The 24,259-nt window shown below is 38.9% G+C and overlaps 1 protein-coding gene across 2 annotated transcripts; it reads right to left on the reverse strand.

Annotated features, from left to right (window-relative positions):
- Nucleotides 1–324: 324 nt before the first annotated feature.
- On the reverse strand, nt 325–22,858 carry LOC104632164 (solute carrier organic anion transporter family member 1C1). Of its 2 annotated transcripts, XM_010297947.2 has the most exons (15): nt 22,700–22,854; nt 20,328–20,473; nt 19,532–19,673; nt 19,289–19,421; nt 17,703–17,830; nt 17,334–17,480; nt 13,343–13,441; nt 12,308–12,544; nt 10,990–11,154; nt 9,269–9,464; nt 6,793–6,958; nt 4,813–4,994; nt 3,298–3,362; nt 2,011–2,128; nt 325–1,254 (listed from the first exon to the last, which is right to left on the reverse strand). In XM_010297947.2, exons 2-15 carry the CDS (start codon nt 20,436–20,438, stop codon nt 1,032–1,034), a joined length of 2,112 nt encoding a protein of 703 aa, XP_010296249.1. In that variant the 5' UTR covers nt 20,439–20,473; nt 22,700–22,854; the 3' UTR covers nt 325–1,031. The 2 variants fall into 2 exon arrangements, with proteins under 2 accessions (XP_010296249.1, XP_075614311.1); XM_075758196.1 differs by lacking the exon at nt 12,308–12,544 and having other exon boundaries at nt 22,700–22,858.
- Nucleotides 22,859–24,259: the final 1,401 nt, after the last annotated feature.

The following is a 24,259-nucleotide window of genomic DNA, read 5'->3' on the forward strand; positions in this document are numbered from 1 at the left end:
TGCAGACAAACCTACAGTGATCTTACGAGGCATGTTTGCTCCCATTGCGAAGGTACGTCATGAAGGCTTCCAATGAAATACCACACTTCGAGAATTTTTAGAGACTTTTTTTCCCAGTAATGACTGTTGGAAGCATCTTTTATTTAAGTTTCTCTCTGGACTAGACTGTCTGTAGAAAACTGTAAATTTGCAAGTTTTCAGTACCGTATTTCAAGGCTTACTGGAGGTTCCTTAAACAAGGAAGGAAATCTATACACATGGCACAAATGCAGTGGTCAGTAGGATAAAAATGCCCATACACACATAACAAAAAAAAAAATCAAAGAAACTTAAACACCTATCACTTTATTGCATCAGTTCAGAGTAATTTTACCCAAACTCTATACTGAGATGTGCTGCAAAGTTAATACACCATTTCCTTTTGTTTAAAATCCATTTTGATTGTTTATTATGTTCAAGCCAAACCCTAGAGTTGCTGTGTTCAGAAAATGCTCACTGACAGCCCTGAGCATTGGGCCATGGGACCCAGTCTTGTCATGGGACAAAGAGCTCTGATCATGAACCACACAGCAGAGGCCATCAGAACAACTGGACAAGTGTAACTCAATTAGCCATTTAGAGCTGTAGGACTAAATACAGAGGAAGAGGACTTGAAATAAAGTTGGCGAGCAATGGAAAAGAAGCTTATTGTGGATTTCTCCTTTTTAATTTTTAATATTTAAATCATAGTAAAATATATGACACTTGAAAAAATTTGGCTAGTCTTACTGTTGGTCTAGAAATGGACTGAGAGCAAAAGGATGGGAGAGTTCCCCCAAATTTTGAAAACCTTTTCCCCCTATTCTTTGAGATAAGGAGAGAAAGAGGATAAGATAAAGCAAATTAGAAGTCAATGTTTCAGATGTTTTTTTCTGAACCCCCAAAATGTAAACTAGGTGTTGAAGTCAGTAATTAGATCCCTGCTGTGCTTAGAAAAACCAAAGCATAGGCAGAGTTAGGAAAAGGCCTTGGTTTTTTGTTGTTTTTTTTTTTTACATATAAGTTTCTTCATTTTCCTCTGAGGTTCTTGCACCAGGAAGAATTTCTTTTTTGTTGGCAGTAGCTGGTTCTTTGCTGGTTGATATTTCTGTATTTTTAATATTTGTCATCTCTTTGCCATCTGGTTTGAAGCGTTTCATTATTAAAACAGAGAGCACTATGTATAAGAGACAGCATCCTGCCCGTAGTCCTGCAATGAGGCCAAGATAGACATTTCTAGAAAAAAAAAGGTGACAAAATATGTTTACATTAATAAAGCTTGCCACTTCTAAGCAGAACCAAATCAGGTATCAAATACACTTTGGCAAAACCGTCTATTCTCAGCCAGATAGATATTGCTCCACATTTTGAGAAATAACAAACAGAAAGCAAACAATCTCATGTTTTTTAGCCCCAGGCAGGTTCTAATCTACTCCTAGCAGAAAAGCCTCCTCATTCAGCAGACCATATTTTAGGGCTGGGACAGGAGGAGCTGCACCAGCTGGTGCTTGGACTGTTGTCCCAGCCTTCCCCCAGCCCCTTGCTGGCAGCACTCAGCGCTCCTGGCCACAGCTCTCCACACACAGCAGTCATTTGGGTCCCCTCTCCAAGCGGATTTTGTGAGCTCTCTTATACTTTAGGAAGCAGAGGAATGAGGGATGAGGAAGAGTGTCTTCAGTACCACACTTAACTCCGTGGTTGTTCAGTCTCCCACAAAGCCAAAGCATCGCAGTTTTTCAGTGCACTAAGGCTCAATAAAGGAACTTATACTGGTGATGTAAGACTGCACTGCAATGTCACATGTCAGATTGAATCAAAATTATTTGGCTTATTTTATCTATTAAGGCCTAGTCAAAATGAAAACTTTTGGTGGTTTTAGGATCCTAATCAGTTTATTGACAATCGTCATAGGCAAAGTATACCTTGATCCTTGGTGCCCAAAGCTGCCTCGTAAGGCAAGTTCCCAACCCTTTACCAAAGATTTCAGTTTACCTGAATGCTTTTGTGTCATATACCCGGCAAGATCCAGATCCTCCACAGTTTTTTGTCCCCCATTTCAAGCAGGTCTCATCTATCAAGGCACCAAAATAAATAGGGGCTGGAAGTCCTCCTGCAAAGAAAATTCTTATTACATGATCTCAGACATGAAGATTTCAGCATTTAATATAATGATAAAGAAATGATGAAATGAATCTCAGGGTTTCTGAATTGTGGCTGCATAAAATGGGACTAAACATCCAGCTCCAGCTTTGAGATTCCAAGATTTGTGAAAATATTTAAGCAAGTGCCTAAAGGGAGTTGAAAGGATGGAAGATTATAGCATTATTATATTCAGTGAGGGAACTGTTAGTAATTCTACTTTAATGGCATTTTTATTAGAATTATAACTTCTGCTGTTTAAAGAAATAATATAACCAAGATTTCTTTTGCAGTCCCTAGTGTGGAATTATGTGCCATGCCATATTAATATTTATGTATACTAATGTATCTGTTCAGGTATTACGCAACAGTTTACCATTAAAAATGGTTAGCTGAGTGCAAAGGGCTGAAATTAAGCACTTGCTCAAAACCAACCAGGTAATAAGTGTATTACTTATGTAGTACTGAAAGAATTCCTTTTAGACAGCCATAGCGCTTTAATATAATCAGTAAGCTGTTTCAGGGATAATGTGTGGTTTTGTGAAGAAAACTATTTCATAAAAGCACAAGATTGATTCTTTGCAGCATTCAGCTAAAATATGGAGATTAGGAGAGAGATCCAAACGACTACTTGGGCTTGTCTGTGTGGGGAAGATCTCAAAAATCAGCAAGAAAGTCAAGATAAGGCAAGGTTTGTTAGAGGTAGGGCACACTACATATCTGAAGACTGGAATAATTATTTATTGCAGATAAACACAAGAAAGAAAATAATTGGCAGAGTACATGGTAGCTTTAAGTGAAAAATGGTGAGCAAAAAGGAGCACAGGCGATAAGGATATCCAAACTGATCAAGCTCAGGTAATTGTGACCACAAATAAAAAAACCACCCTAAGTTTCCTTCCTTTGCCTGATTCCTTTGCTGCATAGAAAAAAATCCAAAGAGAAAATCATAATATGTAATTACATATCAGGAAGCATGTCGCAAGCTCCTACAAAAATTTTTAAATGCATAGTCTGCTTACAAAGAAAAATTTCAGAAAATTTCTTTTGTTGTTATCTGGAGCAAGGACATTGCACTGGCTAGCTTTGGTCTGTCTCTTTGACTACCTACTTGAATCTCACAAAGAAATGAAATTTTACCTAGTACTCTACCACCTAAAGTTTCAATCCCAACAGCAAAGGATTTCAGGTCTGGTGAAACAGATCTGAAAAGGAAACAAAAACAGTACATTGTTTTGGGGAACAATAGAATAATGTAGCTATAGCCATCCTGTGAACATCATCACGTGTCCCATTGCAAGAGTGTTGTGGCTTACCTAGCATACCTCATTCAAGCCCTAACTGAAAACATACATCAAAGGTAAAGTTCAGATATAGAGCCTCCTTCCATTTACTGGAAGTCAATGGATGAAGTCTCATTGAAATAAACAGGAGAACCTACAGAAACTGATCTTGAACCCAAGGAAAACAGATTGTAAAGACTTTTGTGAGAGGATGCATGGGAAAATTACAGTGAACCAACTAAAAGCAGGCACTTCATGTCCACAAGTTAAGCTCCAGGGAGCTGCCTTGCTTTAGAAGGGGCTGTCCTGTGCAGTGGTGAACAGAGGGAACAAGGGTGTGCAGTCCTTGCTAGCTACATGCAGGTCAAACCCACCTCTGCCTCTAGCACTTTAGAGAGAGACAGCAAATGTGAGTTACCTGGCTACAAAAGGACCTCATTCCTACCAGTGGAGAAACAGCCTGTGTCCATCAGATGAACTGCAAGCATTCACAAAAAGCAGAGGGGAGTACTGAGCAGGCACAGGGGCAGGAGGGAGACTTGCTATGGCCAGCCTGTTTCCTGGACTGGAGTTTATACAACAGTGTATTGTCTTTTCAGCTTTAACATGAAAGTTTTCTCATTATACACATTAGTATTCTGAAAACTTTGCCCAGCAAAGTTAGCCTTGTCCATAATCCAGGCGTGCGGTAAGAATGGCTACACTTAGGAACATTGCAGAAGAATCAGCAGCTTAGCAAAGAGAGTTATCTAATCGTGCACACTAACTACCAAGGATTGCAATTCACCCATCAGCATGAGGGGAAAGAAACTTCCATGCGAAAGGCACAGAACATTGTCTTTTCTTCCGAGTAAAAAATAGCAGTGCTGCTTTACAACTGAAGGAATAAAAATTAAAAAATTATTGCTGCTGACATAGTTCTGTTTATACCAGCTTGACAAAAAATGGCAATATCAGACTTCTCACAACACAGAAAACGTTCTGAGGCAACATGGCTTAGCAAAGGTGAATGTTTTTCTCCTCAGTAATGTGAACAGCATCAACTTGGATATGGCTTAGCATCGACTGCATCTTATTTCAAGTGCATTGCTCTGTTAAAAACATCCCTGTCATTGGAAGTGAAAACTAATGTTCAGGATCAGCATAAGGCCCACCCATTTCATCACCAAAGTATCTACTCAATTGGAATAAAATTGGTGGACAGGCATTTTGCTGTGCCTCTGAACAGAGCTGGATTTCAGAGTACAGGCAAAGACTCAGGGGCCCGATTTCATCAGTATGACATTCCTCATAATAGGAATGAAATAGTAGATACCATATTCTGTTTCTCTTTCCCCAAGCTTTATGGTCAAGGTAAGGTAAAGTATTTCACCTAAACATAATCATGTATGTAGGAGTGCCTCCTAAGGCTAAAATAAATGCACATGCAGTCTGTAATGCTAAAAAATAGGGAAATGCTTTGGTACAGCTTTCTCTTTGGCATTGTCCTAGAACTGCAGAGGAATTGCCAAGTCCATGCACTTGTCCTTCCACACAGCTGCAATTGTGAAACACCTGAAAGGAGAAGATAAGAAGAGGAATTTATTTAATCAGAATTCAGTGGCACGAAACTATTTTAGTAGCTAGATTTTTCAGTCCCCATAACAGGCAGGCTGTTGTTTACACTGAAAGAACCTCCCTAATCATCTTTGCAGACTGATGGCCAAGTTCATTGGTATGCTCTAGCCACTCTGAGCTGCTCCAGAGACACAAAGGAACTGTGACTCTAATTTCAGCCATGCTATTGCTAGGACAGAAGGTGCTCTGTGTATGCTTAAAATGGGTCAAAGCTACAAAATTCTGAACTGTTATCCAGCCATTCTATTCAGGAATCCTATGAAATAGATGAGTAACAATAAAAATATAGATGTGGACCCAACAATGCAGTCATGCTTATCTATCATTATGCATCTAAAACAGCATTTGGTGCTGGATTGAGAAATTCATAGCCTTTGAAGTGAACAAGAAACATGGGTTTGAAAGCCCATTCACCTGAAGCAAAGCAAGAGAATATTGCTAGGATATATGGACATAAGCCTGAAAATGTTGCTTGTCTTTTTCAGTATTATTACATGAAGACAGTTCTGCTTCTGCCAGAAGACATGACCATTTGCATACACTTCTGCAAACCTACTGGTTTTAATCATCTTGCCCAGATAGGATTGTCTGAAGTCCTGGAAATGGCTTTGCTACTGATACGCTGAACAAAATGGCCAGATGTATATTTATGGGACCTCTTGGCTTCACAATTTAGAGTTATGACTTGCTTTCCTGAGCTATGGCAGCTCAAGAGAGCAGGCAATTCCAGTATGATCTGTAACAGTTTGTGAAACCAGCAGTCACAATTTTATACACATCTGCTGCACATATAGTCAACACTATGGAATTTTGCTAGTATAACAACCAGACTAATAAAGGTCTCCAAAAGCAAACCCCTCTTAGCTGTGCTGTACCTATGCAGTAAGAGACCCACTGAGAAACTTAAAGCCAAATTTGTGGTCATCTTACAGAGATAGAATGACGTGGGTTGGAAGGGACTTCAAAGATCATCTAGTTTCAACCCCCCCTGCCATGGGCAGGGACACCCTCCACTAGACCAGGTTGCCCAAAGCCCCATCCAACCTGGCCTTGAACACTTCCAGGAAGGGGGCAGCCACAACCTCTCTGGGCAACCTGTTCCAGGGCCTCACCACTTTCACAGTAAAGAATTTCTTCCTTATATCTAGTCTGAATCTACCTTCTTTTAGTTTAAAACCATTACCCCTTGTCCTGTCACTACACTCCCTGATAAACAGTCCCTCCCCAGCTTTCCTGTAGGCCCCTTCAGGTACTGGAAGGCTGCTATAAGGTCTCCCCGGAGCCTTCTCTTCTCCAGGCTGAACAACCCCAACTCTTTCAGCCTGTCCTCATAGGAGAGGTGCTCCAGCCCTCTGATCAGCTTTGTGGCCCTCCTCTGGACTTGCTCCAACAGCTCAATGTCCTTCTTGTACTGGGGACCCCAGAGCTGGATGCAGTACTCCAGGTGGGTCTTGCTGAGAAGAAAATAAATTACAAAAAAATCTAAATAAAAGCATTCAAGAAATGTAAGTCAAGAGTCTGAGGTTTTCATGTCTTTCCTGAATAGTGTGCTTACCTCACCCCAACTGTTTTAAAACCCTCCCTGCAACCTTCCACTCACTCATTTTCTACTACAAGGTTAAACCGTACAGAATAGACATTTGTTTCTACAGGATTTCTTAATCACAAAGCCAAAAAAATAATAGATGGAGAAATCTAGCTATATCTATAATCATCTATCCACCTAGATATTTACCATATTCTTTCCTGTCCCGGTTGATGATTTACACCCCGCGAAGCAGGCTGTCATGTAAGTGATCCCGTTATCCCCACATACAGGGTCCCACTGATCCAGCTTGCAGCCACAGTCAGCATTGCAACTGGCCATGAAGTTGTTTTTAGGGGAAGAAAGATGTTTTAATCTGGAGGAAAACAGAAAGAAATAAAATAATTATTTAGTTGAATTATGTAGTCAAACAAAGTATCAGGAAGCAGGCATGAAAAACATGGAGAAAGTGAAGCAATCAACATGGACCGGTATCTGCTGCCATCCAATAGACTGTGAGGTTATCATATGGAGACTAAGCTAATTTCAGCTAAACCAAAGCTCTCTTGATATTTTTCATCAAGCATTAACATTTTTATGGATTGTTGCTGAAAAGGCAAGGAACTCACAAGCTGGGTATTCTTGGCCGGGAGGGAATATTTGGTATTATTTTTTTCATTTGAAAGCTCAACCCAAGAAAAAGAAAATCATACCTAAAATCGCTTATTACCTGCGGTGTGGCCATGGTTTTCCTTAGCAGTAGATATCATACCATATCTGGGTGCTAAAAGTAGTGATATAAAACTACATACAACTACAGTAATAAGATGTACTCGATATTTTTTTCACTGGATCAGAGCCGGTTAGTGGCAATGAAAGTTGCACGAGTCTGAGTGGGACATGCTGCTTCCACCTCAGCTCTGACAGTATTCAGCAGCAGCCCTGCACCTGAGACAGGCTTGAGCCCCATTGCTTATCAAATCTCATTTCTCATTGTATATTATCATGGACCTTCATAGCTTCCACCTTTACCAACATTTCTGTAAGAAACATCAAACTCAGGCCCCAGTGAGCTAAACTAAGCAGAGGACACCTGCACTGAGAATTTAAAAAGAGGCCAGCAACTCTGAGGGCATGGTAGCAGGGCTCGATTTTCAGAAACTGGTAGGAATCCACCATCTACAAATCACCCGTGTTTTGAAGTCACTTGCAATATAAAGTGTTCAAAATTTGCCTTTTCTTCCTCCCTTCTGCTCAATCCAAAGCACATCTCAAGGGGGCTACATTTCTCCTATGTCTTTCAGAAGGGAAAATAACTGGTGGGTTTAGCCCTCTTTAGGCTGTTGCTCGTCTTCAAACTACAAATTGTTAAACAGGTAAAACAGTATCTGACTTCCTTAACCAGAACAATCCTAGCACATGCTAAATTCTCCAGTCTCAGTTCTCCTGCTGGAACTGTAACTGCTCTTTCAGTATTTGCTGTCTTGATATTTCTGCTTATTTTTCATTCACTCTACAGTATCAGATGTTGCGCTCTAACCAGTTACCTCCACTGCACAAACCTCTGACATCATTTATGTAACTAACCTGGAAACTGAACTGGGTGTCAGGTTTGCCAAGACAACTTAGATATTTCCCTGAACATAGGCTCAGTTTCAAAAAACAGAGGACTGATTTTCTGTCTGAACTGAGAATCTAGCAAGCCCTGCTGGATTCAGTTTAATCCTTTAAGATCCCTTGAAATTTGTTGGACCAGACTGAGCTAAATTTAAACTGTAGGCAATTGTGGCATTCTGCTGGGCTCAGCAAAATGTTCTTAAGAAAGTATGACTATGGTCCTGGTTTGGGCAGCACACACTCCTGACATGACCACTTTCTACCTCACAGCTGAGAAAATGGACCCGAGCAGGTCGGCAGCTCCAGAAACCAAGGCAGGCTGGTAACTCTCCATGCAGGTTGATAACTACCGATCTAGAAGATTGTCCCTTCTAGAGGCAAAGCCACTGGGGGACTATAAGGAAGCCACTTCCAACACTCTTTTTACTTTCCACTCCCTACATGGTAGCAGAACCACTTTAAATTAAAACGTTGAAATAGAATATAAAAATTTCAATTGCTTGTGGTAATTTTTGTATTAATTAGTGATGTGCCAGAATACAGAGGTATATTCTCAATATTCAGCAATAAGCAATTTAGAAAAAGAAATGTCCAGTTTAACAAAATTTGAAAACCAAAATTGAGATATTCTGCCCATCCCCTACACCAGGTATCAAATCAGCCTGACAAGTCTGTCTCAAAATCTAGAGTTTTCTTGTGTGTATATCAGCACCAAGGGAGCAGTAAAATTATATAATCACAGTAGCTCCACTGTAGCTGAAACAGTGACACTAGCAGATGACCTAATATACACCAGTTTCAACAAAAAATTGTTGTCTTTAAACAGACACATATAGATTTTTTTTATGCAAAAGGTATAGCGATATGCTACTGTAAATAGAGAAGCAATGTTTCAGAACTCATCCAAATTAAAATCAAAATGTTTCCTAGAATGGAAGTTTGTAGTAGATGAGATAACAAATCCAGATCAGACTGCAAGTAGAGGAATACAGGTGCGTGCACCACGATCTGCGCAGAGCAGGAAGCAACCACAACAAATGACACAACACAAACCCCAGGGGATACAAACCCAGAGTAGGGCGCTGTCAAACCAGCCACCTGGAGCACCTCACAACTGCACATGAAGTACAAGAGATTTAACAAATATGCTACGATAAAGGTGATGCATGCAAACTTTGCCATTTCAGTTATGTGAAGTTTGAATTTCTTGATGAGAAAGCCTCCTAGGAACATCCCCAGGATTGTGATGGGTAAAAGTATCACACCTGCAAATAGAAGGTAACAAAAATGTTAACTGCTGTCACTTGCATTGACCCTTTCTGGAATAAATATCTGATTCTAGTATTTTCCAAAATATCAGATACTGACCTTTTTTTCAGACTGATCCTTTGAGGTTCTAAGAATTTTTATTACCTTTATGTAATTTTGCTTACTTCCTCATTTTCTTTGAACTCATGACTTTAAAAATCTTAGTTCCTGAATATTCCCTACCTTTTTATTATCATGGAATCATAGAATCATGGAACGGTTTGGGTTGGAATGGACCTTCAAGATCATCTAGTTCCAAAACTCTGCCACAGGCAAGGACACCCCCCACTAGACCAGGCTGCTCAAAGCCCCGTCCAACCTGACCTGTTGTTTGTATGTGTACTGATGTAAGAAAACCTAAACAGGTGCCTGTTAGAAACTGGAGTATATGAGATAAATCTCTCAGCTCATGGGTGCTTCTTCATGTAAAGTAAAACATTAAACTTTCTGAAAGTTACAAAAAAAAAAAAAAAAAATCTCCAAAATGGAATATGAAAGGAAGCAGCGGCTGGTTTTGCATTGGACTCCATTTTACTCTGAGAGTGAATCATGGAAAGATTTGCATTTAGATTTAATCTGTTCAGTATTTCACAAACTCCAGCCCTAATACTTACATGCTAAATAGAGAGCTTTTACAAGGTTTTATTGTGAAGAGTTTGCCTTTTTCTGCGTGGTGTTTTGTTTGTGTGGGGTTTTTTTGGCCATGTTGTTTTTGTAAAACTTTCCCTGCATCCAAAAAAAGATAGGAAAAAGAAAGTTCTTCCCACATTTGTACCTGGCCCACAGCAATGGGCCCACAGCCCATTGTACCTGCCTTCAGATTAAAGTCATGGAATATCAGTTCTGCAATGTCTTCAAACACCCTGGTTTTCTTGCCAGGTTATGAGACCATATTAATCACTGTAAGATTAATATAATTTCAGCATTCTTTTTTTGTAGAACACTACAAAGAACTTATTTTTGAGGGAACTGGCAAATAGAAAAAGAGCTTTGAGCTGAATAAAATTACTCAAAATTTTACATTTTGTTTTCTTATTGCTTATAAAATTTGTATTTGTAATCAAACTTGAAGAACATTCATACTGCGATGTTATTCTGAAAAGGAAAATCACACATTTCATTAGACATTTTCTAAATTAAATGGTTTTTTCTTTTAGTTATTACTTAGTTGAGGTTTGTGTGTGATTTTTGTTCACAAATCCAGACATATTCGTAACTCAAATCTCACTCTGAAAAATAACTTCAGCCAAAATCCACCCAGTTCTAATAATCCTCTGGCTCACTAAATTAGGAACACATGGAAAATTAACACTAAAATTAACATCCATTTTCAAAATACAGTAAGAAAATTAATAAACCACTACTTTTTTTTTTTTTAAACCAAAAAAGTTCACAGAAGCTTCTCCTAAAAAGGAAGGCAAAATAACATAGAAAATCTTTCTTTTTTTGACACTGGAATTTAAAAGAAGGATGGGTGCCTACCAATTAGAAAGATGGCTCTTGCCACTGATACATTAAATTGCTGCTCCATAAACTTTGTTTCGTAGGTTATCAGCCCAACAAGAGAATTGTACTGCAGAATAGTGAGGAAGATGTACACCAGGAAAACTGGATTTCCAAACAGCTTCTTCAGAGCTGGGAGGAAATCTGCAATAGAGAGGTAGATGCTGTACACCCTGCTAAACATAGAGAAGATTTTTTTTGACATCCTTTAGATAATAAAACTAACTTTGATTTAACTACTGGCTCTATTGCAAGCTACAATTCTTTGCCTATCAAAACATACGCTTGCCAAAGTGAGAGTTTTCCTCGTTGCCAACACATGACTTACAGAAGCAGGAAGGCTGAATGGCACGGTGGATGCTGGATTTGGAATCAGAAATCCTTTTATTATTTTCTTGTGCACGACACAGGACTATTCATCAAAAGCATTAAGGCTTGCAACACTGATCCTCAACGCCTGGACAGGAGAGGGCCCCTGGGGGGCCATTAAGACTCTATAATGTACCAAGTGAAAATTTTGGTGCCTAAAGCAGGAGCCTTCACAAACTACACAAGAGCCCTGCATGAGGGTGATATTCAGACAAAGGGAGCACCTGACCCAGCAAAAGGCTGGAACCTTTCCTGAGACCCTTGATTAGAGTATCTAAGTCCATAAAATTAAAGTGAAGACAAAAGCCTGCATTTAGCCTGCAGTCTGGCTGTTAACACACTTACCTGAAAGATGAGAGTTCGAAACACTTTTCTGGGAAGTGCCCTAGTCACTATGGATAGCACATGCACACATACACAAATAAAACCCTTGGGGAACTGAGTCCAGCAATGGGTCGTTGGGTCTGATATTGCCTATACGAGGTTAATTTAGCATTAGTGAGCCATGAATTCAGTGAAACCCCTGCAACAGCTCTTGTAGTACTTGGTCCCATGTTTCCCTGCCATATGTTGTCCACAGTGAAACAGTAACCTGCCAGCTGTGGATTGGCATTAATGAGAGATGGGATGTTTTCCCCCTCTTCCTTCATAACCACGTGATAACACAACATATGACAACTACCATGTTGAAGTGAGAATCTCTAGTGCTCAAAGCAACAGCATGAGCTTTTTCCAGCTGTCTGACTAAAGAGAGGACTTAAACACACCCTTAGCATGTAATTATAATACGACAAATTAGAGCATTTTTGTCCATCATTTGCACTGCAGTAATGTGCATTTTGCTGAGAGTTGTGCAAATCCATGCTCAGTTCAGAGTGAACCCATGAGAGAGAATTAACATGCAAACATTTGGGCAATAGTCTTTCACCTTTTATGGCCTCTGAGAACTTTAACTGTGGCTGAACCTGTGAGTCTATTTTACAGTGATCTCCTTGAACAGACAAATGACTAATCTTCAGTTTTTCATTATCTCCTTCTTTTGGTAAGGAGTAAGGCAGAAACCAGAAAGGCAATGAAGCAATGAAGTTGACTGCTCCACAGATGAGCAATCCAAGCCACCAGGCACCAACCCAACGGGTATCCTTAGGATTTATGCTGATAGCATCTATAAAATACAAAAAGACAGGCAAATAGATTAAATATCATGCAGAGTAATTAATTTAACTAAGGATACTGTAAGTATCTTTATAGGCATTATTTAAAGACCAGAACAGAGGTGATTTATGTTTCACATGAAGAATTGAAATTTAGCTTGTATCAAATTAGTCCCATGCAGTCAAAAACAAATGTCTCCATTTAGACCCATGGTGGCATTTCCTTGTCACAATCTTCCAACACTTTCTGTGGGAATGAGTAACAGCAAGAGGACCCTTCACCAGCAAAACCCAACTTCTTTTTCTCAATTTCCCACTGTCTCCTCACTGTTCAATCCCCACACTGACTAGTTTTTCCTTGAAGTTTCTCAATTTTTCCCTGTATTAGAGACCTGAAAGTGTGAGTTTTGATATTAATCTCTGCTCCATGCTTTTTAAGAGAACATAATTTTTGACAAGTGTTGAAAGTGTCCATGAGCAAAGGCCGTTCACTGTTCCCTCAACATGGGGATGGCCTTTTATTCGCTCATTTGTTCTCTGCTGTACAACAAGGGTGTAACAAATGTGCATGTACAAGCACAAAAGGAGGTACAAAACATTTCTGCAGTGGGGGTAGGGGTCTTGCATCAAGGGTGATTTGCAGTCACACTACAGGGCTGCAAATATTAAAAGGTAAATAACACCAGCTTTTCAGTAGGAAAAACTCTCTAGAGAGACTCCCTTTTTAGAGTAGTAAGCTGGGAAGGTGTTTCTTAGCATGTAGGTTCCTGCTGACATCTCAGTTAATGCACTACCCCATGGTCTCTTACCAATATCCACAATGCCAATATCAACCCAGAGGCTGGCACAGAAAGATCCAAGCAGGAAGCCCAGGGTCGGCCCAAACATGCCTGAAGATCTCACCAAACCTGTAAGAGAAGGAAAGCAGCAGGGGAGAACGAGCAAAACGCTACGGGGACAAGCACGCCTGCTCTCTGAGGGCAAGGAAAGGAGAGAGTAAGGAGGAGACAGAGGAGGGGCGCAGGCTGTTGGGGGATGTCTAGTGGGAAGCTTCTGAGCAGCAAGAAAATTAGCTGTAAGCTGGCAATGCCGCTAGGCATGATGGGGAAGTAGGCTCCTTCGCCCACACAGGGCTTTGCCAAAGCAAGCGCAGTCTCGCATGGACCCCCCACATGCATTTCATTAACAAAACTGGTGTCTTGGAGGGAATAGGAAGAAAAAGAGTAAGATTGCAATGATTTTTATCCCTTCTCCTCCCTACTTCTCTCCCCAGATTTTTGTAGTTGCATCCTTGAGCTTGCAGCGGTTAACTAATGAACATACAACTCTAGGCCTGTTGGAGGTATCATAAATCTACCTGCAACTCTATTTACAGCTTGCATGATCTTCTGTGATTGTAGAAGTTAGGACTTTTCCCTGTACTGTGTGCTCAGGTCCCTAATTTAATTTTAAGTAGCAGTAGTTGATCTGATGATGTGCATATAAGAAGGCACACCTTTGCAGTTTGGAGTCATGTTAGAATGACAGGCACAATAGAAGTGTGTGGACATGGAATATTTTCAGTAAACAAGGAGATGTGCCCCTGTGTGATCAGAGTCCATTAGACAGAATCTTTGTTGATTCATTCAGCACCAGAATGAGCAAATCAGCTAACTGTTGTGTTAATAAGTACTTCTGTGGCTGTAAAAAAAAAAAAAAAATTAAAAAAAAAAATCAAGAAATCTAGTGATCAAGTAATGGCCTCTAAAATCAGCATTCAGATTTGCTACTGGCGTCACCGAGGCTTCCATTTCCTGCTCTGTTTCTACTTACAAAGGAGATAGCATGGGATCAGAAGAAGGTCAGATGTCCCTAAAAGCAAATTAATAAGCTGTGAAGGCTAGCAGAAATCTAGGAAGCTAAGACTGCATTTTATTAACTGAATATGTAAATACAGCACAATTTGATTTTAGTGATCACTGCTGGCAATCAACATAAAATAAAAGTATCCTCAAAATAATGCAATATTGAATTCAAAAACCTCACTTTCCTTTGTGAGGGTCCACACTCTCCCTTGTCACTTGTGTTGATCTGTTGAAGTTTAGTTGTAGGAGGTAAAAGTTTCAAAAAAAGTTCAGCAATTCAGATTTCTAAATCCTAGCATGCAACTGCCACTTGGGAGCTGTTTGAAGTTGCAGAAGGCTTTGCTAGAAAAAAAGGAACTCTCGATCAAGTGCCTGTCAGTTCTTGCCCATGTTCAGCCCTATGGTCTGTAAATCCTACTGTGTTGTTCTATTGCAGAGAATTTTCTCCTGTTAGTTTTGCACACTCTCTTCTGAATACAGTAATCGCTTAGCTTATGATCAAGGACTTCTATAATAAATTCTTAGAGCATATTTTAACCATATGATTTTTCAGTTTTGCTTCATTGCTCCAACTGCATCTTGCTTTCATTTAGTTTTCTCATTTTACTTCATTGGACGATCTGGCCTTTTAGATCAAATTCTGATGCTTCCAAAGTGACTGACTTCTGCAGAGTCAGGATTTTGACCCTAGAAGCCAGAAATTAGCTCTTTATGTTTATCACTGAGTCTAAAGCAGAACTTAATCCACAGAACTGTGCAAGCTCATCTCCAAATTTCAAGTACTTGGTGGCAAATTTGTAAAATAAACAGATAAAAACCAGCACACCCATCTCAATGGCCTTGTATATTGTATGCAGTATATTTCTTTGAGATAGCATAAGCTATCAGATAAACTAAGAAGCATTTATGTGCAATAATTTTGCATATATAGTTTTTAAATTTCACACTTGCATACTCTTTAAATTCAAGAATAACTTCACTATGATAATATGCCTGTATTGTAATAAAACAAAACCAAATAAGTTCACTGTGATATTTTCTTCTATTTTCCTTTGTAATATTTATTGTTTGTAATTAAACAGACTAAACTGCAAACAGTAAATCATGCAGACTTATCAGTTAATCAGCTGCTGCATATTGACATAGCTCAGCCAACCCTTGTATTAATGAGTAATTTAGCATGTAAGAGGTATTAAAGTTTACAACATACATTGGCCTCAGATATGTTTCCGTTGAAGCCATGGTTTCAATAGTTACAAGACTATATGCTAGTGCTCAACTCAGTGATGAAATTTCATTCAATCAAATTAGCCACTACAGCAAAGCTACCATCCTCTATTAAATTCTGTAAAATAGCTTAAAAAATAGGCTAATTTTTCCTTTTCTGCTCCTTCCTATGCAACTCCAGTTTTATTGCTGTCAAAAGGATTTTAATGCTGTATTCCATTGACACTCAATAAAAATTTGTCTCAGCCTCAAAAGAAGTTACATCCTTACTCAACAAAACATCTAAGGGCAGGAGAAAAATGAGAGACGGAGATGAAACTTCTTGCTCAGGGTCAAATAATGAGATCAGTAGTTGAAATAATTGAACAGCAAGGCTTCACTGAAGTTTTTCCATTATAGGACTGTTTTTGTATTTTACAAAAATGGTGATCATAAATTGATTCAGTTGATTGATAAAGAAAATCAGATATAGAAAAGTATAAAGTTGGTCAAGAAAAGGAATTTCAGCTCTATGGAAAAGACTGTATTTCAACATTCACTTTTTTTGCAAATTGGGTCAGTCCATCAAAGTATCAAAAATATTTTAATGGAATAAGAGAGTGAAAATTACTATTCAGAATGTTAAAATTAAATATTTTAATACTCTGTAAATGAAATACTTTGTTTCAGTTGCATGACCCAAACAAATTTTCATTTTGGTTGAATCCACACTATTCTGTATGCCAACTTTATATTTTTAATCTCACTTCCCCAGTAGCTCCCAACCCATCACAATCTCTCCCAGCTCAGATTCTGACAAGAAAAAAATTCAGCTGAACTTTTTAAAATGCCTTTAATCAGAAGCTCAGAGGCGATTACAAATATTTTGGATAACTGCTAAGTAGAACTTTTGTTTTTGTCAGCTCCCTTCACAATACTTCCATTTTCTTCAACCTGCAGATTTCCTCATCCCTAAATGAAGACATTTGCAATGGCCTTACCCTGTAGCATTACTCACTGAGTTCTTCGTGAAACTGTGTCTTACTATCTCTATGACCAGTTCAACTTCACCGAGTTTACTTCAGGCAGCAGTTTTGAGCTTCCTCAACCACACAAACACCTCATGCTATTAAATCAGTTTGGCAATAAATTAATTAGCTGGGGTGTACGTCTGTCTGTCTTGGGCAATAGGCTATCTATCTTCCATCAAAACAACGCCACCACCAAAATACCATTTGGAAGGGATTTGTTACAACACCCTGGCAAGGGTTTGGTTTTCCCTTCGGTAACTAGTGAGTTTAAAAAGCTTTCATTAGGAAGTGTGCTGCATGTAAAATTCAAAAAGTCAGGTAAAAGCTGCTGTAACATGTTTACATTACTGTGATTAAGGATAATTCTCTTATCTGTGGAACAGTGATTAGGAAGAATTCATTGTCTGAAGCTATAGTACTGAAGATGATATGCCAGATAAGAGAGACATGACTTCTCACTTTGGAGAAATGAGTATTTGATTATGCATCTCTTCATGACAGAGAAAACTGGCACCTGTAGCAGAAGCCACTTGGGGAAAGCAAAAGGAGCATCTGGGAAATATCCTTTGAAAATAAACATGCAATCTCTTTTATATTGCTTTTTTGTCTCTGTCCACCTAAAAATTATCCAGAATAAAGCAGATATAGATTTTTTGTATGTGCTACAGAAATGTTAAATAAAAGAATGTGTAGCATAAAATAACTCATTTGCATATTACCTATGTAAAATGCTGAATTTTCTTCTTTAGAAAAATCGTCAATATATGAAACCCCCAGTGGCATAACTGGTGCTTCCCCAATTCCGCGTAAAAGGTTCCCCATCAATACAAAGAGCCACAGATAGGAATTTGTTGTTTTCTCACATCCTGCAGGCCATAAACATTTACATTTCTGTGAACATAATTCTGACAATACTTTATTGCAACAGAAAGAAAACATTAATTTTTTTTTTAAATTGTTATAAGGTAGGTTTGTATATATCACAGTTTCTAACTGCTTTCTGGTAAAAGAAGGTGTATAAAATGGGGACAGCATACTGTGTGGGGACAAGCAGAAGAAGGGAACCCAGCATCAGAGCTTTTGCTTACCAAAATTTTTCATTGCACTGGGTGTTTCTGTAGCATCTGTGACTGGACGGCCCACAGACGATGGTGGGGAGCAAGCTGATACACTCGTAGAGTTGTCCACAGTAACAGTTATCCTTTCATAATTATAACTGGAAAACAGCTATGTAAAATACGACTGACACATGAAAGACTCTGCTTTTCAGGAAGTGTGTATGAGCCTTGTGTTCATTCCTGTTACATGAAGGCAAAGTGGAGGGACAACCCTTTTCCAGTGCATTTACTTAAAAAAAGATAGGCATCTTCATACCTTTTTCAAAATGTTCTGACCATTCTAATCCAAATATTTTCTTAAGCTAAAGAGCAAAAAAGCTGCTTCCAGATCTTAAGAGATCATTATTTGGACTGCAGGACAGAGGCAGAGTCCATCTACATCTGTCTACATACAACAATGCTGAGGCATTGTCATACTGGCATCGGTTTCTTACCTGTGACAGACATGTAACAGAGATTGCTGTGTTAGTTTAAAATTAGCTAGCTAAGGATCTAGTAGTAACCTCTCTGTGTCTATAAAGAGATCAATGCAGGCTGCAAAACACATGTGCCAGTTTGTCTGTATTTAGGCAGACAGGTACTACAGCAAGTCTGCTAAGTAAATTGAAGCCAGCTTGAGTACCTTTATGATATATAGGGATAAATGAAGAGCAGATACTCCCTCTGACTGTGCAATCGAGTGGTAACCTTTAATATTGTGATGGATGACGGTGAGGTCCCCATGGCCACTGGGTTTTGCTCAGTGTTGTGGAGAATGGGTAATCTTCAGTATTTGGCTGTGAATTTGGGTTAAATCAGAGATTTCCATAGCTCTGCTTCTGGCTTGTGCTGTCCCCTGCGGTGGAGGTTTCCTACTATGTCACAAGCAGAGCAGTGACTGTGGCCTCTTTCCATACCACAGTCCCCAGATATAATTCTTTCCATACCCTCCTTATCACAGGTATTGGTCTTAGAACTACAGAAGATGCACAAATAAATTTTAATTTTTGAGGAAGAGAGGGGGGTTATTTTCAATTACTACTCTGTAAGGATGCCAAAGGATTGGAGAGGTATGAACTGCTTCCGGCAGCTATGTAAGCACTAAAGCTTAGATGTGAAGGGTTACTTAGATATTTCACTCTCCCCAAGTTCGGTGGAGATAGATATGTATCTTGATAATTTTAAAGAGCTTAGCATGAATAGCCACTATTGAGAATGAAAACTCCTCCATCAAGATCTCCTTGCAGTTCATTTAAGTATAAAAAAAGGACAACAGCTAAAAAAAGTAAATACATGTGTGTATATATATCCATCCCAGGCAAAAAATTCAACCCACTTTATCCCTAATTATGTATAAGTTCTATAGAAATATTAGGTTTCTCTTTTACTACCTGTGGAAAGAGTTAAGCTTTCAGAGAGGAAATGAAAAAGTCAGTACTAAAGATTCACCTATTAAAACCTTCCTGTTATCTGGAAGAAACTACTATTGTCAAGCTTTTAACTCAGGTGTATGATTAAAAAACACTTCATATGGTCAAGTTCAATTAATGCACAATGTGAAAACTCTCCATATTTACCGTCCCATTAGGAACTGAGGCATCACAGACAAAAATGCTCCTAAGGACATGATGAGACATCCAACAGCAATTACTTTTGGTCGATGAACTCTTGATCCAAGGTAGCTCACCAACACCATTACCATTAAGTTACCTGCATCAACAGGAAAGAGAACCAGTAAGATTAGAAAAAGATTTTTTTTTTTTAGGGGCAAAATGTATTAAGAAGCAGTATTTATCCACTTTCAAAGAAAGTACACATACCTATCTCAAAGCTGCCATCAATAATGCCAACAATTGATGATGAGATTTCAAATCTCCTTTCAATTTGACTAGACATGCTCTTCATGTAGCTTCCAGAAAATCCTTTGGCAAAAAAGGAAAAAGCTAGAGCTCCAAGAAATATCTGAAGAGAGAAAATAATTGAGTTTGCAAAGAAACAATTTTTTCTTCACGACTGGATGCTTGAGCAACCTACTCAAGAAACATAAAAATCAAATGCTTTGCTTTCTAATTGTCTGTGAAGAGATTTTGCTTTCTAATTGTCTGTGAAGAGATTCTTCCTATTGTTTTCATTAAAACAGAAGATTTTATTTTGTCTTTCAGGATGGCCTCCAAAGCCTCTTCTACTGCAAAGAAAAAGAAAGTTGACATTGACTATGTGCACCTTCTACCTTTCTACCACATACTGGTTTAGCTGTTTCCTTCCTTAGGGAAAGCATGCAGCATAAAGTTGTTCATTACTGGTACTATTATTACAGCAAGTGTTATTACTCCTACTTCTACTGTTCTAAAACACATGGATAAAAAGATACAGCTGCAACTACGACTATGACTATAGCACACTTCTAAATGATTTGTTAGCAAAATATGGCCTCACTTTTTAACTGCTGAACACGTTTATTGACTTCTGTGTGCTTGGAATCACCACCTAGAGCATTGATTCCAACACATGTAGTGTCAAACAGTGTCATACAGAACTAACTGAATTTTGATAAAACTTCAGATTGTAATTTCCATTATTCCAGAGAAAATATATGGTGAGGGCTCCTCTCCATACCTTTAGCTTTGAACAATTATGGCACACACTCTTGGCAGGAGCTGTGTTGCCATCGCTGTCCTGGAAGAGTGACTTTTCTTTAAGTTGGCCAGCAGTGATTGGCTTATCCATGGTATTCCTCCTCCCAACCTGATATGTAGGTTTTCCTGTCTGGAAAATATCACTATGATTAACTATTATTTGCAGAAGCGTAAAGGTTCCAATGTTTTTCAGACATACTAGATTGTGAGACATTGCTTGAGATATCTACATATTGACACCTTTTCTCAGGAAGGATGTTAAACAGTGCTCAAAGTGTCATTGTAATGAGTGAAGGATTGGTGTGCCTGCTTTGTGAAACCTGCATTCTAAAAGAGTTGAGGACCTTCTTGGACAGATGAAAAATTTGGAGGCAACTTGCAAGGTTTTTAAAAATCCTTGTAGAGAAGGAAAGTCCCTAGGCAGCTGGAGGCTAGGAGAGTGTGTTAGATAAACACGTTCACCATGCTTGAACCAATTCTTATATTCTCTTTTAAATATCCTCTTTGGATCACTGTTCCAGGCTGAATGGACCTTTGGTATGATCCAGTAGGCTCCTGATATTGTATTTATGAGGACTTTCTCTAACTGCGTAATCTATGAATTTGCAGAAATACTGAACACTACTCTGTATTATTCCGTCAACATACCTATAAGTAACATTATTTATTGGGTAAATGTTTGTAGAATCAGACCACAAATGATGACTGAAGAGAAAAATAGGGTAAGAGATATAGTAGGTAAAGATGTATTAGGGAAAAAAGAGGGCATTGATTAAAAGAAATGAATAATGACTGTCTTTAAGTCCTCAAGTCTTCACAAGTTCCTGCAAGACAGATGATAAATGTAGCTATGTTAATGAGACTGCCAAAGTATTCGTTTGAAAATTGGCTCTGATATAAGGAGTCGTCTTAGCTACGTTGGTTGATGTAGATTAAGCTGATCAGGGGAAACTAGCTAATACAGAGAGATCTGGAATGATGGTAAGTCAAAAAGAACAATTGCCAAGTTCCTCTGTTGGAAAACTGGTGCAGTAGTACCAAAATCAATTAGTTAGCTCCAATATACATTGGCACATGTATTAGAGGAATATAGAGGAACATAGGCCAAAAAATTGGCCTGTAACAATTCCCCCCCAAGACACTGGGATCTTAGATATCCCACTCTGTTTAACTCCTCTGGGAACTTCTCAAAATTCCCTCCCCTTCAGGCGCCAGAGGCCATCTGACTCCTGACAGAGGCCATTTAAGTGTCCTGAGGGATTTTTGACACTGGGGTGGTAGGGCTGTGGCAGGGTCCCAGGCTAACCTGCAAAGGTCACACTGTTCCTCTGGAGAGCTCAGTTGTCCCAGCAAGATGCCCAGGAGCAACCTGGACTCCCCGAGAAATGTCCACCCATGCCCAGAAAGGACAACATTCTCTTAGCAACCCAATAGCCCCCCTAAAAGTTATTCCTAATGATTGTGAATAGGCACTAATGTCTATTAAAGAGATATAAAGCCTCATAAGCACTCTAACTTAAATTTTGCAGTTGTTTTTAGTTCCAAATCCTACTCCACTAGGATCCACCAAAAGTGAGCATGACACATGTATATTTCAATGATCCACATACATACAAAAGTTCTAAAAGGACCTACCTTCCTTAGACTATCTTTAGCAGCTCACAAATAAAAAAAAATTTGAAAAAAGAAGTTATAGATAATTAAAGTATGGTGAATTCAGATTTACCCCAATCTTTACAGCATGGGAGCTGAAAGACAAAGTTCTCTAAAGCAAATACATTCTTTATTGATTTGTATTTTGCTGATGATTAACTTTGTGAAACATCTGACTGTTAAATAGACAGTATTTAAATCAGTGACATGGTTTTATTTTCACAATATTTAATGTTATGCTGCCATCCTAATAATCTACTTTAAACTTACAGAAAATGTTAAACTGTATAAACACTTCTCTTATGTCTAATGAAACAATAACATTTTCCATAACCACTCTATAAAAATCTGAACTTTGGAAAACCAGTGAATCATTGACACCAGTGGTATTTAAAATTAAATGAAGTAAGAAAAGTACAAGATTTAATTTAAGACAATTTAAAAGATGAATTAATGGTAATAAATAGTTTTTGTACGGAGGGATAAAACATCCCACTGTCCACAGTGCTTATCCTTTAAAAAAGTATCTAACTTGCAAAGTTGTACCTTTGCACTTTACATAATCTCTTTCAAGTTTAGCGACACTGAGATGTACAAAAAACCTAGTCTGTCCTGCACTAGTACCTAACAAACAAACAAACAAACAAACGGAAAGAAACAAGAAGGAAGGGTGGCGAGAGACAGTGAGAGAGAACTTACTTTGTGTCACTGCGCTGTCGGGTTGTTTCTTTCCTGTGCCCTAGGGCTTTCAGGCTTGAAGCCAGTGCGACGTCACAGCAAAAGTGCTGCCTACTTCAAGAAGTGGAACACTCCACCGGATTTTTTTTAAACCTTGGATTTCCTTCTTACAGTGATTGCAAAACATTCCCACAATCACTGACAAAAAAGTTTTGTAAAAGACATCAGGTTTCTTGTGCTGTCATAACTTTGGCAGCCTACCTGCCAGCACACTAGTTGTGCCAGCCTCTCCTGGGAGGAACAACTTGTTTTCTTCACTACTTTTTTTTCCAATAGTCTAAACACTAAAGCTGCTTTAAGCACTTCTCCAAAGCAGACTCCCTACAATCCACCCAACAGCCATGGAGTGGCTCAGCTCCTGTACAAGAGCTCTGAGAGAGCAGGCTGTTTTTCCAAGCATCCTATCTGCAGCCTCAGTAACTTGCACTTCTTGGTGCCTTGGACAAGGGTCAGCAAAGATACTAAGGGATGACCTAGTTCCTCAACGGGCATGAATTGTGTATTGACATCTGACAGTATGGGCCCTCTGAGTCACAACCCCAATGCAGAGGCGCAAGAGGGCTACCCTCATGGACACCTAAAAAGAAGCAGACGCCCTCAAGAAATCACAGCCTCTGTCAGATCCCCTGCCTGTTATAAAAATCAGGATTACTTAATACAATCACAAACAGTTCCTGCAGGTGCCAATAGGAGATCTGGGATGACCAGCTGACTACACTGGCAAAACAAAAAGAGTGAGTGTACTACCCACAGCTGGCCCAGCTCTCGCATCCTAACCAACCACAAGCAGTAAATCACCTCTCACGACTAACAGAGCGCATACAGAGTGCAAACCCACCTAATCCATGTCTTCTCTAGAGCAGAACTCTCCAGCACAAGCAAAGATTCTGACCCAGAAGTCATTCCAGGCGTTATCAGCAGAGTCTCAAGAAATGGTTTTTGGTCATCTGGTTGCATGTAACAGCATGGTGCTTGTTTTTGCAGAAACTTGAATTACAAAATCAGATTCACATTTAATTAAAGGTCCATTCTAGTTATTTCTAAATATAGAAAAAAGAGTTTTATCACTCCAAAAACTTCAGGAACCCTGGAAGGAAAAAGCATTTTCCCACCATCCCCTTTCTTTCCAGCAAAAGGTAAACTCCTGAAAAACAAACTTTGACAAAGTTTGTATGAAAAGCCTTGATTAGCTTTTTCTGTCTAAAAATACAGTAAGAGATTTGCTAAAGATTAAATTAACTCAATGAAATACATGGAAATGTATTATTTAGTCATGAAAGAAATAATCAACTTGCTAAGTCCATAAATATGCAAGTTCTCACTTTCCCCTGAAGCTTGGTAGGTAACTGCAGACAATCATTTTATCTGCCATATTTCCACTTGCTATTGGATTTTGCTTGATAGAATTTTACACATTTTACTGTGATGATTATATATTTATTGATTTATTATGGGTCTTCATTTAAAGCTTCATTTTTTCTATTTTGCCAGCAGGACTCTATGCTGTCACCAGTTACTCAG

This window comes from Balearica regulorum, chromosome 1 (assembly GCF_011004875.1).
Source record: "Balearica regulorum gibbericeps isolate bBalReg1 chromosome 1, bBalReg1.pri, whole genome shotgun sequence".
In the NCBI taxonomy this organism is placed as follows: domain Eukaryota; kingdom Metazoa; phylum Chordata; class Aves; order Gruiformes; family Gruidae; genus Balearica; species Balearica regulorum.